Source organism: Schistocerca nitens, chromosome 1, assembly GCF_023898315.1.
Source record: "Schistocerca nitens isolate TAMUIC-IGC-003100 chromosome 1, iqSchNite1.1, whole genome shotgun sequence".
Taxonomy (NCBI): domain Eukaryota; kingdom Metazoa; phylum Arthropoda; class Insecta; order Orthoptera; family Acrididae; genus Schistocerca; species Schistocerca nitens.
This window is the reverse complement of record NC_064614.1, coordinates 384,385,640-384,401,564: the sequence shown is the minus strand read 5'-3', so window position 1 is coordinate 384,401,564 and position 15,925 is coordinate 384,385,640. Positions and strand designations below refer to the sequence as shown.

The window sequence follows — 15,925 nt, the reverse complement described above, 5'->3', positions numbered from 1 at the left end:
ACGTGATCTACCAACTGACCTGCCTACACTGTGACGCATTCTATGTGGGAATGACCAGCAACAAACTGTCCATTTGCATGAATGGACACAGGCAGACAGTGTTTGTTGGTAATGAGGATCACCCTGTGGCTAAACATGCCTTGGTGCATGGCCACCACATCTTGGCACAGTGTTACACCGTCCGGGTTATCTGGATACTTCCCACTAACAACAACCTATCCGAACTCCGGAGATGGGAACTTGCTCTTCAATATATCCTCTCTTCCCGTTATCCACCAGGGCTCAATCTCCACTAATTTCAAGTTGCCGCCACTCACACCTCACCTGTCATTCAACAACATCTTTGCCTCTGCACTTCTGCCTCGACCGACATCTCTGCCCAAACTCTTTGTCTTTAAATATGTCTGCTTGTGTCTGTATATGTGTGGATGGATATGTGTGTGTGTGTGTGTGCGCGAGTGTATACCCGTCCTTTTTTCCCCCTAAGGTAAGTCTTTCCGCTCCCGGGATTGGAATGACTCCTTACCCTCTCCCTTAAAACCCACATCCTTTCGTCTTTCCCTCTCCTTCCCTCTTTCCTGATGAGGCAACAGTTTGTTGTGAAAGCTTGAATTTTGTGTGTATGTTTGTGTTTGTTTGTGTGTCTGTCGACCTGCCAGCACTTTCATTTGGTAAGTCACATCATCTTTGTTTTTAGATATATTTTTCCTACGTGGAATGTTTCCCTCTATTATAACCATATCATTAATATGAACCCAACAATTACGTTTGTTATTGTCACTGTTGCATTTCGAAATCTTTCCTGTCGTCTTATTTTCTCTTTATTTTCTCTTTCTGTTTTTACCAGTAGTCTCACTTTGAATTCACCTTCCCCTTTTTACCGTAATACGATTTTATCCCGCCTATATATACTCAATAATACGTAACCCACTTCCAAACCATAACCAAAAAAATTTTTATTTTCCGCTTTCAACACTACCGCTGCTATAAAATCCACCGTTTCTAGTTCAATAACAGCTGCTCTCACGTATTAAACAACCATTTCGACTAGTTCTAATAACTTTCACTTTATTTCCACTTCCGTTTTTCGCACATCACTGATCATTTTTAGCCGCTCCCCACAGGTTTTAACGTCATTATTACAATTGTTAGCCCCATTTTCGTAATCTTTCACCACAACACCACTCCTTTAATACATTTACACGTTTTTTCGAAATTTTCCCGAATTTCTCCGTCCTTTAACGTGTTTTAGCGGCAACACAACCACCTAACCTTCATGCACATCGCTGTCTACCAACCCATGTTCACCACAGGATCAACTTAACCAACACTTTTTCGCCTTTTTTCATACCAGATCTCCAGTTACTTTCTAGTTCACCCTTATCTCTCCCCATATATTTTTATCTTTCATTTTCATTTCAACCTCATGTTACACTTTCCACCTTCTAATACCATGTCACCCTCACAACACCCCCACAACGACCCCATTAAGTTTTATTTACATTCCCTCCGCAAACATGCCTTCACCCTAGCCAGATTACGCTCGCATATTTTATTTTCTCAGGCTTGTCTGACATTTGGCATAACCCCCAAAGGCCTCACACTTAAAGTTCCCATCTCTGGCTGCAACCCTTCTTTCCATCAGTCCCTATACCAATTCCAAACTGAACAATCCATTGCCCTCACCCACCTAATCCTTCACCTACACATCAACTCAGCCAATGAACACACCCGTCAACTCCTATCCTTAATAAAAGTCCTCAATCTTTCCTCTCCCACATCCACACCGGCTATTCAGAGCATCCTCCTACAGGCCAACCGCAAATTAGAACAGCATGCCACCCTTCACCTCAAAAAACTATCCAATCTCTTGGTTTCCCACCTCCGGAAAGGCAACTCACTCACCCTTCACAACCTTTCCAGCAAACCTCAACCACCTCTCATTGCACACAAACCCAGTCTCTCCCATCTACTCAGTCTCCCACTTCCAGCTCCACTCCCTCCAAAACCTCAAAATTCCAATCAACACAATCTGGCGCCACAACACCCTAATTCAGTAGTTAACCTTTCCTCCAAACCTCTCTCCCAATCCGAAACCTCTGTCCTATCCAAAGGCCTCACCTTCAGCCCCACTCCCAGATTCAACCAAACAGCCCTCGTCAAAGATTTACTGTCCTACACTCGTACTCTCTGCTGGAAGTATCACTTTGCCACGAAGAAAAATGATCCTAATCCTACCCCTAAGGATCCAACTCCCCAAGACACTATCCAAATTGAACCCTGCCTGGAACAGTTCCGTCCTCCGTCACAACGGGACCCACCTCCTCTTCCTCAAAATCACCCTCTCCAAACCTTCCAGGAATTTCTGACTTCCAGCCTTGCCTCTCAATCCTTCTTAAAAAACCTTAATCCTACTCCCAACATCACCACTGCTGAAGCCCAGGCTATCCGTGATCTGAAGGCTGACCGGTCCATCGTCATCCTTCCGGCGGACAAGGGTTCCACGACCGTGGTACTTGATCGTCGGGAGTATGTGGCTGAGGGACTGCGTCAGCTTTTAGACAACACCACATACAAAGTTTGCCAAGGTAATCCCATTCCTGATGTCCAGGCGGAGCTTCAAGGAATCCTCAGAACCTTAGGCCCCCTACAAAACCTTTCACCTGACTCCATCAACCTCCTGACCCCACCGACACCCCGCACCCCTACCTTCTACCTTCTTCCTAAAATTCACAAACCCAATCATCACGGCCGCCCCATTGTAGCTGGTTACCAAGCCCCCAAAGAACGTATCTCTGCCTACGTTGATCAACACCTTCAACCCATTACATGCAGTCTCCCATCCTTCATCAAAGACACCAACCACTTTCTCGAACGCCTGGAATCCTTACCCAATCCGTTACCCCCAGAAACCATCCTTGTAACCATTGATGCCACTTCCTTATACACAAATATCCCGCACGTCCAGGGCCTCACTGCAATGGAGCACTTCCTTTCACGCCGATCACCTGCCACCCTACCTAAAACCTCTTTCCTCATTACCTTAGCCAGCTTCATCCTGACCCACAACTTCTTCACTTTTGAAGGCCAGACATACCAACAATTAAAGGGAACAGCCATGGGTACCAGGATGGCCCCTTCGTACGCCAACCTATTCATGGGTCGCTTAGAGGAAGCCTTCTTGGTTACCCAGGCCTGCCAACCCAAAGTTTGGTACAGATTTATTGATGACATCTTCATGATCTGGACTTACAGTGAAGAAGAACTCCAGAATTTCCTCTCCAACCTCAACTCCTTTGGTTCCATCAGATTCACCTGGTCCTACTCCAAATCCCATGCCACTTTCCTTGATGTTGACCTCCACCTGTCCAATGGCCAGCTTCACACGTCCGTCCACATCAAACCCACCAACAAGCAACAGTACCTCCATTACAACAGCTGCCACCCATTCCACATCAAACGGTCCCTTCCCTACAGCCTAGGTCTTCGTGGCAAACGAATCTGCTCCAGTCCGGAATCCCTGAAGCATTACACCAACAACCTGACAACAGCTTTTGCATCCCACAACTACCATCCCGACCTGGTAGAGAAACAAATAACCAGAGCCACTTCCTCATCCTCTCAAACCCAGAACCTCCCACAGAAGAACCACAAAAGTGCCCCAGTTGTGACAGGATACTTTCCGGGACTGGATCAGATTCTGAATGTGGCTCTCCAGCAGGGATACGACTTCCTCAAATCCTGCCCTGAAATGAGATCCATCCTTCATGAAATCCTCCCCACTCCACCAAGAGTGTCTTTCCGCCGTCCACCTAACCTTCGTAACCTCTTAGTTCATCCCTATGAAATCCCCAAACCACCTTCCCTACCCTCTGGCTCCTACCCTTGTAACCGCCCCCGGTGTAAAACCTGTCCCATGCACCCTCCCACCACCACCTACTCCAGTCCTGTAACCCGGAAGGTGTACACGATCAAAGGCAGAGCCACGTGTGAAAGCACCCACGTGATCTACCAACTGACCTGCCTACACTGTGACGCATTCTATGTGGGAATGACCAGCAACAAACTGTCCATTTGCATGAATGGACACAGGCAGACAGTGTTTGTTGGTAATGAGGATCACCCTGTGGCTAATCATGCCTTGGTGCATGGCCACCACATCTTGGCACAGTGTTACACCGTCCGGGTTATCTGGATACTTCCCACTAACAACAACCTATCCGAACTCCGGAGATGGGAACTTGCTCTTCAATATATCCTCTCTTCCCGTTATTCACCAGGGCTCAATCTCCACTAATTTCATGTTGCCACCAATCACACGTCACCTGTCATTCAACAACATCTTTGCCTCTGCACTTCTGCCTCGACCGACATCTCTGCCCAAACTCTTTGTCTTTAAATATGTCTGCTTGTGTCTGTATATGTGTGGATGGATATGTGTGTGTGTGCGAGTGTATACCCATCCTTTTTTCCCCCTAAGGTAAGTCTTTCCGCTCCCGGGATTGGAATGACTCCTTACCCTCTCCAAGAAGGTGTTGATCTACGTAGGCACAGATACGTTCTACAACTTCAACCCATTACATGCAGTCTCCCATCCTTCATCAAAGACACCAACCACTTTCTCGAATGCCTGGAATCCTTACCCAATCTGTTACCCCCGGAAACCATCCTTGTAACCATTGATGCCACTTCCTTATACACAAATATTCCGCACGTCCAGGGCCTCACTGCGATGGAGCATTTCCTTTCACGCCGATCACCTGCCACCCTACCTAAAACCTCTTTCCTCATCACCTTAGTCTGCTTCATCCTGACCCACAACTTCTTCACTTTTGAAGGCCAGACATAGCAACAATTAAAGGGAACAGCCATGGGTACCAGGATGGCCCCCTCGTACGCCAACCTATTCATGGGTCGCTTAGAGGAAGCCTTCTTGGTTACCCAGGCCTGACACCTTCATGATCTGCACTCACAGTGAAGAAGAACTCCAGAATTTCCTCTCCAACCTCAACTCCTTTGGTTCCATCAGATCCACCTGGTCCTACTCCAAATCCCATGCCACTTTCCTCGACGTTGACCTCCACCTGTCCAATGGCCAGCTTCACACGTCCGTCCACATCAAACCCACCAACAAGCAACAGTACCTCCATTATGACAGCTGCCACCCATTCCACATCAAACGGCCCCTTCCCTACAGCCTAGGTCTTCGTGGCAAATGAATCTGCTCCAGTCCGGAATCCCTGAACCATTACACCCACAACCTGACAACAGCTTTCGCATCTCGCAACTACCCTCCCGACCTGGTACAGAAGCAAATAACCAGAGCCACCTCCTCATCCCCTCGAACCCAGAATCCCCCACAGAAGAACCACAAAAGTGCCCCACTTGTGACAGGATACTTTCCGGGACTGGACCAGACTCTGAATGTGGCTCTCCAGCAGGGATACGACTTCCTCAAATCCTGCCCTGAAATGAGATCCATCCTTCATGAAATCCTCCCCACTCCACCAAGAGTGTCTTTCCGCCGTCCACCTAAACTTCGTAACCTGTTAGTTCATCCCTATGAAATCCCCAAACCACCTTCCCTACCCTCTGGCTCCTATCCTTGTAACCGCCCTCGGTGTAAAACCTGTCCCATGCACCCTCCCACCACCACCTACTCCAGTCCTGTAACCCGGAAGGTGTACACGATCAAAGGCAGAGCCACATGTGAAAGCACCCACGTGATTTACCAACTGACCTGCCTACACTGTGATGCATTCTATGTGGGAATGACCTGCAACAATCTGTCCATTTGCATGAATGGACACAGGCAGACAGTGTTTGTTGGTAATGAGGATCACCCTGTGGCTAAACATGCCTTGGTGCACGGCCAGCACATCTTGGCACAGCGTTACACCGTCCGGGTTATCTGGATACTTCCCACCAACACCAACCTATCCGAACTCCGGAGATGGGAACTTGCTCTTCAATATATCCTCTCTTCCCATTACCCACCAGGCCTCAATCTCCGCTAATTTCAAGTTGCCGCCACTCATACCTCACCTGTCATTCAACATCATCTTTGCCTCTTCACTTCCGCCTCGACTGACATCTCTGCCCAAACTCATTGTCTTTAAATATGTCTGCTTGTGAGATGTCTGCTTGTGTCTGTATATGTGTGGATGGATATGTGTGTGTGTGTGTGTGTGTGTGTGCGCGAGTGTATACCCGTCCTTTTTTCCCCCTAAGGTAAGTCTTTCCGCTCCCGGGATTGGAATGACTCCTTACCCTTTCCCTTAAAACCCACATCCTTTCGTCTTTCCCCCTCCTTCCCTCTTTCCTGATGAGGCAACAGTTTGTTGCGAAAGCTTGAATTTTGTGTGTATATTTGTGTTTGTGTGTGTGTCTATCGACCTGCCAGCGCTTTTGTTTGGTAAGTCTCATCATCTTTCTTTTTAGATATATTTTTCCACGTGGAATGTTTCCCTCTGTTATATATATATATATATATATATATATATATATATATATATATATATTCCCACGTGGAATGTTTCCCTCTCTCTCTCTCTCTCTCTCTCTCTCTCTCTATATATATATATATATATATATATATATATATATATATATATATACATACAAAGATGATGTGACTTACCTAACGAAGCGCGGGCAGGTCGATAGACACACAAACAAACACACAAAATTCAAGCTTTCGCAACAGACTGTTGCCTCATCAGGAAAGAGGGAAAGGAGAGGGGAAGACGAAAGGATGTGGGTTTTAAGGGAGAGGGTAAGGAGTCATTCCAATCCCGGGAGCGGAAAGACTTACCTTAGGGGGAGAAAAGGACAGGTATACACTCGCGCGCACACACACACATATCCATCCACACATATGCAGACACAAGATGTCTGCTTGTGTCTGTATATGTGTGGATGGATATGTGTGTGTGTGTGTGCGAGTGTATACCTGTCCTTTTTTCCCCCTAAGGTAAGTCTTTCCGCTCCCGGGATTGGAATGACTCCTTACCCTCTCCCTTAAAACCCACATCCTTTCATCTTTCCCTCTCCTTCCCCTCTTTCCTGATGAGGCAACAGTTTGTTGCGAAAGCTTGAATTTTGTGTGTTTGTTTGTGTTAGTTTGTGTGTCTATCGACCTGCCAGCGCTTCGTTTGGTAAGTCACATCATCTTTGTTTTTAGATATATTTTTCCCACGGGGAATCTTTCCCTCTATTTTTTATATATATATATATATATATATATATATATATATATATATATTGTCTGACATGGATATGGATTGGTGTGCGATTTATATTTGCATGCAATTGATGTTTCATTTAATGGTCATGAATCTTAGGATAAAAGTTTGTACTGTACTGTGCAGAAATCCCAATAAAGACTTTGCCAGAAGAAAAAAAAAATTGAACAGCAATGTAATTAATGAGTTCAGTCACATAAATAACTTTTCTTTGTTTTAGGACACATGCACTCCATGCACTAGTACAATTTGCATATGATGATCTGGGCATGACAGAGTTGCTGCAGGCTGGACTTTTTGGAGCACTGTCAACACACCTAGCAGCATCTGTAGAACGTTGTGGTCCTAATCATGGACACAAAATTCACGAAAAAAACAGGGATAGATCATCCAGCCATCAGAGCAACAGAAAGAGAGTTCGTGTTAGCAGCCCAAGCTATGTTGCTGTCAAGAAAGAGCGAGAGCTTAGCAGGTATTATGTTTATTATAGTTTTAAAATTTCCACACAAAAGAATATAACATTACAGTAAGCAGGTAACAAAAGTGGCACCCAAGAAAAAAAAAATAGTGGAGAAGATGCTCAGTAGTAACAATAGAATCTTGAGATTTTAAACCCCAAACACAGGGGTGAGAGTTTGGGAGTAGAGAGAAAGAAGAAAGAGAAGGAGTGATAAAGAAAGAAGGAAAGGGGGGGATTACTGATAGAAATCAGTCTGTGAAGTGGGTCACAGATGTCCTAGTTATTAAGAGCAGTGCTTGTGAAAGCCCACCTTGTACAGTACACAGTTTTAACCAGCCAAGAAATTGTGTAACAGCTCATCTCCACTGTAGGCTAATTTTTCATTCTAGAATTAAAATACATTGGAAGGTGTCAGCAGAATGAGTCTGCATGCCTCTTATCATTGCTTTCCTAATGTTTGTGAAATAGTTAATCACCATGGGCTAAGATGAAATCTGAGGAAGACATGGACTCTGTCCAGGTAGCCTTGTTCATCAATTGCAATGTCACCTGTAAGGTATTCATTATATCTTCATTTAGAAATTCTATGGGTGTTTATAGATTAATACAGTTTATTTGTAAATTTTTGTATAGCGTAAATTCAGTAGTGTGTAGTACACAAATAACTATTGACCATAAAGTCCTGCTTTGCCATTGTTTAGTTGAAATGTCGATTGCTTTTTGTTAACTGTATTGTAGTTCTAATGAGATGCATCAGCATGTTTTCTAATTATCTTGTCCTATCTAAATTGTACTTTGTGTGGCGAACTGCAGGTAAAGTTTTGCATGTTGGGTGAAGTTGTAAAATTACATAAGTAACAAATATGAATAAAAATTTCAAAGTAATTCAGGTGTTTGACACTTTCATGGGTAGTCGATGCTCACAGTAGTTAGGTTTTGACCCCTTGAGTATTTGGTAGTACTCAGCCTTAGTTCAGCATCGTGATACGTGATGTACTGCAACTGTTTTCTTCTTTACATACTTTTACACTATAACATTCATAACTATCATAAATTTATAACTATATTTACTTGTGGTGCAATTCTTTCTTATGTTTATATGGTACCTAACACTCTACAAGCATTTATCTTTCATCACTTTAGAATGTGTCGATGCATTGTTCCCTGGAAGAAAAAACTTAATACCAACTTAAAACTATCTTCGTAGATAAGTGTATAGTGGCTTGTTGGCTACTAATACCTTTTTCATACATTCATCTATGTATTCATTCACTTCAGTGTGCAGTTGTGTTATCACAAAACTTATTTCATGTCGTGTGTATCTCTGCTTACCTTATAAATCTGAATGATAAAGTGTATTAGAGGCATTGACCTCTTATTCAGTTTGCCACTGTACTCGCTTGTTTACCTGCATCAAGACTTTTCTCGTCCATCAAGTATAATTAGTGTGTGCACTTTCAGTACTTAATTTTTTTAAAATTGTACATATATAGATATAATGTATATAGTAGCATAGCTTAAGTAAATGTCTTGTAGTTTAGCATCCTTTCCTGTGCATATAATCCTGTAGCTTATCTTTGTGTGTGTGTGTGTGTGTGTGTGTGTGTGTGTGTGTGTGGTGTAGATAGTCGTAGTTGTAGTACAGACTCTCTCTTAATTTTCTATGTCCCTGTTTTCTCAATAGGCTGTACAAATGCTAGTGCGGACTGTAGCTCATAAGGTTTGTTTGTTTTGGGCACTCCAACACTTCAAGGTTTGCCTGTCTAGCATACACGCGCCTGCAGTTTGCTGACTAGTCTGCTCCCCAATGCGTATGCGCTGCGCCACTCTCATAGCACTCGCTTCGCAGCGAGTTGTGTATTGCATTGCACATTATCATGCATTTCACAAGTTCATTTATTTGTTTACAACTGGGCTATGTTCAAGGCGAAGAATTGTATTTAGACTATCATCATCTCTAGACGCATAAAAGTAAAATTCTTCCTTGTTACAACTACTCATTTTATCATTTACACATTTAACATTTATGAAAAAACACAGACAGAAATTTTCGTTAACAACTAACAACATAAATTCTGGAATGTGGCTTTCCAGCAACCTAAATCTAATATTATTATACATATATGCAACTTAGAGGGTATAAAGCCCTTCTTCAGTATATAAACATTCTCAAGTCTTTGTGTGGGTAAATGCCCTTGTCTTTACCCGAATTCATGTGTACCAGTCTGTGCGCTTCTGGATAGGGTGGTTGCCACTTATGGTTCAGTTTTCCAATTTTTGTGGATTTGGGATGTGTTCTAAGTAACACCGTTTGTTCTATATAAAATAGTGTTGTACGTTTCAGCTTTCTGTCATAAATTCCTTTCCTAAATTTAGCCCAGGCTTCAAGATTGATTACTGCTTGTCATATTTTATCCTCCAGTGATAATTCCTGTATCAGTATCTTGGGCAAAGGTTTCTCCTACTCGTCTACTTGTTTGGAATTGAACATCAGCTCATTTGGTGTAAATCTAGTTGATGTATGAGGAAGGTTGGTAACAACGTGTAAGAAGGGAGTGACATATTCAATCCTGTATGTTTACGAGGTATGTAGGTCCTGACAAACCTGTTGCATTCCTTAATAAAACGTTTCTATGGGGAATGCTTCGGGATGAAATTTGATTACTAAAATGTGTTTCATTTGGTTGGAATCTACAAACTCTTTCTAGTTACATCCAACAAAATATGAGGCATTATCTGTTACATGACTTCTGTTTTTCTTACTCTTGCAAAGTAATCCTCTTTGATTCATCTTATAATTGAAGTGGCTGTAGTGTTCTGCATAGCATACAATTTTATGTATTTGTTGAAAATATCATACAGACCTACTATAAACTTTACGCCACCCGTACCTCTGGGATAGGGTCCATCCACATCCAAAGACACCTTTTCTGGAGACTTTTAGCCTCAATGGTATGTAGTTCACTCTGTTTGGATATTTTGGTATGTTTTGTTTTCTGGCAGACAATACACTTTCTTACCACCTGTAGTACTCTTCATCTAAGGTTGGGGAAATTACAGTATTTACCTATTTTGTCAGTGCACTTGGAGTGCCATAATGGCCCGAAGTACATCTACATCCATACTCTGAAAGCCACCTGACGGTGTGTGTATAAGATAAAATCATCCACATATTCCTCTGGCAAACACACACCCCATTGTTCTTATTACGTTTTGATTTCCTTTTATGTACACTATTTTAAAATCGAATTCTTAAATACACTTATGTCACCTGGCTATCCATTGGTGTAGCAATTTAAAAGTTAATGAAAACAGTAGGGAGTGATGGTCACAGTATACTTTTGTGTATTTTCTCCAAAGGAAATGTTCAAACTTTTTAAAGGACCAAGTTACAGCCAAACCCTCCAACTCCGTAACTAAATACGAATGTTCAGCTTCGGATAAGGTGCGTCTGCTGAAGCTAATTGCTTTACAGACGAGTTTTCCCTCTTCTTCTGCCATTTGAAAAAGGCATGCACCCAGACCTTGAGAAGATGAGTTGGTCCATAAACAAAAATTCTTCTTCGTGTCTGGTTGAGATAAAATATTAGCATTTAATAAGGCTTGCTTGATGTTCTCGAAATCGGTTTGACTTTGCTTGTCCCATAACCAAGGTCTGTTTTTCCAGACAAGATTGAGTAAAGCATCACTGTTCGTAACTTGGTTAGGATGAATTTCCTGAAAGTTTTTTAGGATCTGGCAGTATGCATTCCAAAGAGATTATGTGTCCTAAAAATTTTATCTTTCCTTCTCTGAAATTAGATTTCTTGAGATTTGCTGTTACTCCATGTTTGGAAAAGTGGCTCAAAACTTTTTCAATTAATCTTAAGTGTTCTACCCAAGTGGGTGAGGCGACTAAAAGGTTGTCCACCTTACTCAAACGTTTGGGCCCTAGCACTTTGTCCAGAGCAGAGATAAATACACGTGCACTTACATTCAATCCAAATGGTAATACTTCAAATTCAAAGCTCCTGCCCCACATATGAAGGTGGTATACTCCTGACTTTCTTCACGTAGTTTATTTGCCAATATGAGGACTGGATATCGATTATAGTAAGAAATTTAGCATCATGGAATTTCATAAGCTTTTCCTCTAAATTGTATGGATGTGTTCGAACTGGTACAGTAATCGTATTTATGTTACGTGTGTCGAGGAACAAGCACACCTGGCCATCTGGCGTACTCACGGCCAAAATAGGACTACAATAAGGGGAAATTGATGGGTTGTATTATGCCCAATTCAAGTGTCCTGTTAATCTCTTTTCTTACTGCTTCCCTCTTTGTCCATTGTGTAGGGTATGAAGTGGAACAAAAAGTTTCATGAGGATATACTTCCATTTTTTACCCAAATCCTTAATGATACCTGGTCTTTTTTTAAACACATGTATGTATGTAACTATCAATTCCCCTAGTTCTGCTTGCTGTTTTTGAGACGAGCACTGTGATTCTTTTACCTTTGTGTTTCTTGTGTCGACGCTTACCTCTTCTGCTTCTGACTGTTCATTATCGTATGTATTGACAAACATGGCTATGGGATTTACCAACTGAACCTCAAAGTTGTGAATAACTTCAGTTTTACGTCTATCAGTATTCCCCGTGATTAAGTTTATTGCAAATAATTGGTTATGTACGGTGAAATGACATTTGCCCTTGCCTGAATCAGTTTGTACTTGGTATGTCCTAAATGTATCCATACCTATTAAAAAAACAACTATTAGTTTCTCTATCACAAAATTGCATCCTACAGAAAACTGTCGTAATTGGATGGGAATTAAAGCTTGTATTTTGACTCCTTTCTATTATGACCAGTTGAATGGAGCTGGGTTGAATACTTCATGTCTGAGCTTCTCTTGTATGGCATCAGACCAATATTTATCCAGAAAGGCTCTCTAAAACTAATTTATAGTAGTGGCAATGTTCCGCCATATCCATAGCCCATAGTAGAACGTCACCATGTGTGTATGCAACAACTAATATAATTTTCTGGGCTTCGATCCAGGTGTGAGGTAAAACATTTCAAAATGCTCTGATAAAGACCATGGGGTTTGTTCTTTTCCCTTCAGAGGTAAATAAGGAAATAGCCGATGCCTAAGTAATCTCTCATCTGCAAGTAATGTTGACAAACACACCACACTGTAGTGACAGTCGGTTGTGGCATGGCGCATGGCAATTGCACTTGCTCTACAGGTACAGCTGCTGGCAGGTGTTGCTGCAGTCTGCAACCTTCGCTGTTTTACTTCGACGGGCTAGCCACATATTGTGGGTAACCGGTGAAAGGATCTGACTTCTGTGAAAGCATGTTTTTTTTTTCTGTCAAATGTTGTTTTGGAGTGTCAGTAGTTTTAGCAGTACTGCCTTTTAACCTTTCCTCTGCTTCCTTTAAACCTGACTCTATTTTAGCTAGAAATTGACTTTCTTCCTCTTTTATAGCTTTTTCTACTGCATCTACATAAATCTTGTGCTTGGATACTACCTTTTCAGCAAGGGTGCTGTCCTTATCCAGCATTCCAGCTTCAGCTTTTTCAGTTATTTCCTTTACAACTACACATAACTTATCTCTGTTTTTTGACGAATTTTGACCCTGAACTTAACAGGTCCACTCTTAGACTTAACCTTTGTACTTCTGTAGGTAAGTTTTTGCACACGTCTTGCAGCTCGCTGACTGTGTCTGTCACATTTTTTACTGGCACATCACTAAAGTTTTGTAACTCACCTGCAAGTTGTTTGTGTTTATCGTCTACGGTGATACTCTTTCTGTTAACATATTTATATTGCGGGATACGTTGGTAATTATTTTTTGTTTTAGTTGTTTACCTAGCTCTCAACTTCCTGGATAGTTCGTCAGATAATTCAATGTGTATAGTTTTGCTCATCTCACTGAACTATTCTTGAAATTGTTAAATGCTTGATTTTGCTGTGTAAACTGTTGTCCTATATTTTCCTGATGTTTTGTGAACTGCTGTGTCATACCTTTAAGTTGTTATTACACTTTCCCGAAATTCCTGTTGTTTTGTAAACTGTTGTGGCATTAGTTGTATCAAATTGTGTGTCTCACTAGTATTTACATTTTTTTTACAAACTGTTTCCTGTTCTTGCATTTGCGATGTCGTGAGCAAGTAATCAAAAGAATTTTCGCTGTCGTGCCTTTCAGATTCACTACTTGATAAAAATGTTTCCCGGTGAGAACTGAGAAATTGTCTCATTGAGCATCATAAAAGTGACATCATGATTAGTTGTATTACCAGTGTCATCATGTATTGATAGTGGGAAGCCAACCTCATTTTGTACATTGCCATTGGCCAGTTCACAGGTCGGCGCGTTACCTTCAATTTTTGGCAAGCTCGGATTTCTGACATCTTGGCATATTGCATTTTCTAATGAATGTTCAACAATGGCCATTTCCTTTGACTCCATTGTGAATAGTTTAAAAAAAATTATGAATAAAGTTTTTCAAAAATGAAATTTTGTCTGTATCGGTACTTCTCAAATAAAGTAGATTTAGCTGCGTATTCACTACTGAATCTGATTATTATCTGACACAGCCTTATAGAATTTAAATAACTTATCTTGCACTTTAATGATGACTTTGTAAAAATTTCATCTGTTCTGTAGAGGATATTAATTGGAAGGAAAAGAGATTATCTACTGCCAGAGAGACAATGCCAAGTGTGGCCATATAAGCATATAGTGTAGCAGCTTTCTATCTTTACTGCTGAAATCAGCATTCCTGGCTCATCTCATTTGTAGCCAGAATTTAATTTTAATTTGCTCCTTCAATGCTTTCATCATTTTGAATCCTGTGGACATGTAACAAATACAGTGAAAGTTTCATTAGTTTCTTGTAACAATAATATGAATCATGAAATTTTTATCTCAGCAATTGAAAAGTCTGTTCATATTTTACTTGGCGCCGTCCTTTAAATGGTCACCATTGAATGGGTATGTGGGAATGGGAATTGATTAATAATTGCTTGAATAATTGGAAAAATTGATTGGAAAGAGTAGTTGAAAGAAATTTGAAGGTAGTTTATGAATATGTGCACAATCCTGGGTGAACTTTAACTGATACCAATGTCAACAGACCTTTTATATCAATACATTCAAGGTCAATAACCTTAATTTGCATTACATACAGCTTCTCGTTAGTTCCCTTGTGTTTAATATTGATTGTGACAATGTTGAAGCGAGACTGCTCCTCCGGATACCGCGTAAATTCTTCTTGTGTGCTCTGAACCTCTTGATGCAGGATTTTGGCAATGAGTGAAATGATGAACAGATAGGAACTGACCTCCTCTTAACTGTGTGAATAAATTTTGCTTTTCTAATAATTTTTTGTAAGACTTTTATGAAAAACACATTTTTAACAATGCGGGTACGAAGGATCCAAGCGTACATCCATACGCTACCACTTCTTGAAACAAAACTGTGAAAATACATGAATTAATAAATTGGAGAGCGTATTTCTTACTGGAGAGTGTATTTCTTACTTTGTTTCATACAGATATTTAACAATGTATCAAAACATTGTCCTTGTCACAAAACAACTCATTAATTTACCTTTGGTGAGTCTATAACTCATTCAGTTTATATATAAGAAAATAATAATAATAATAATAATAATAATAATAATAATAATATGATTCGATATAATGTTGTTTTTTAAAATTGAACCATATACTGATGAAAGTTTTGTGTAGTTATAGCAAGTAAATGAAGAAAACTTATTATTCAACAGTCAGTGCCAATCATTTATGATTTTATGATTTTAAAGACAGTTGATTTCAACCATAGACATGGTAGAGAACATGGATTTTATGTTGTCCTCTTTCTGCAGTTTATGACAGCAAAAATAATTAAAACATTTTTCAATAGAGAATCTAAAGGTTCTTCTGCATTGAAAATGAATAAAGTTTGTGTCATTGTTAAAACCATCCTTCTAAAGTAGTTGCCTGGAAAGAGTGGTGGGAATATTTCTGTTTGTGAAAGAGTGTTGGTAGAGAAGGTGTAAGAAATGAGAACTGGAGACTGAGCACTTGAAACTTTTAACACCTATTTAGAAGCTTGAAGATAGACATTAAGATATAAAAAATATACTCCATAACCAGCCTCTAGGGATTGCCAAATGCTGACCTGCCACCGTAACTACTTCTGTCATATAACATCATTTGAATGTGCCATATGT

General features: G+C 40.9%; 1 protein-coding gene across 1 annotated transcript in view; it reads left to right on the top strand.

The window, feature by feature from the left end:
- Positions 1-15,925, top strand: part of LOC126249094 (armadillo repeat-containing protein 5-like) — a 230,848-nt gene that overhangs the window by 91,970 nt on the left and 122,953 nt on the right. Inside the window, exon 6 of the mRNA XM_049950748.1 lies at positions 7,465-7,716. Within this exon, the coding sequence (XP_049806705.1) occupies positions 7,465-7,716 (252 nt within the window). The remainder of the gene's footprint in view (positions 1-7,464; positions 7,717-15,925) is intronic.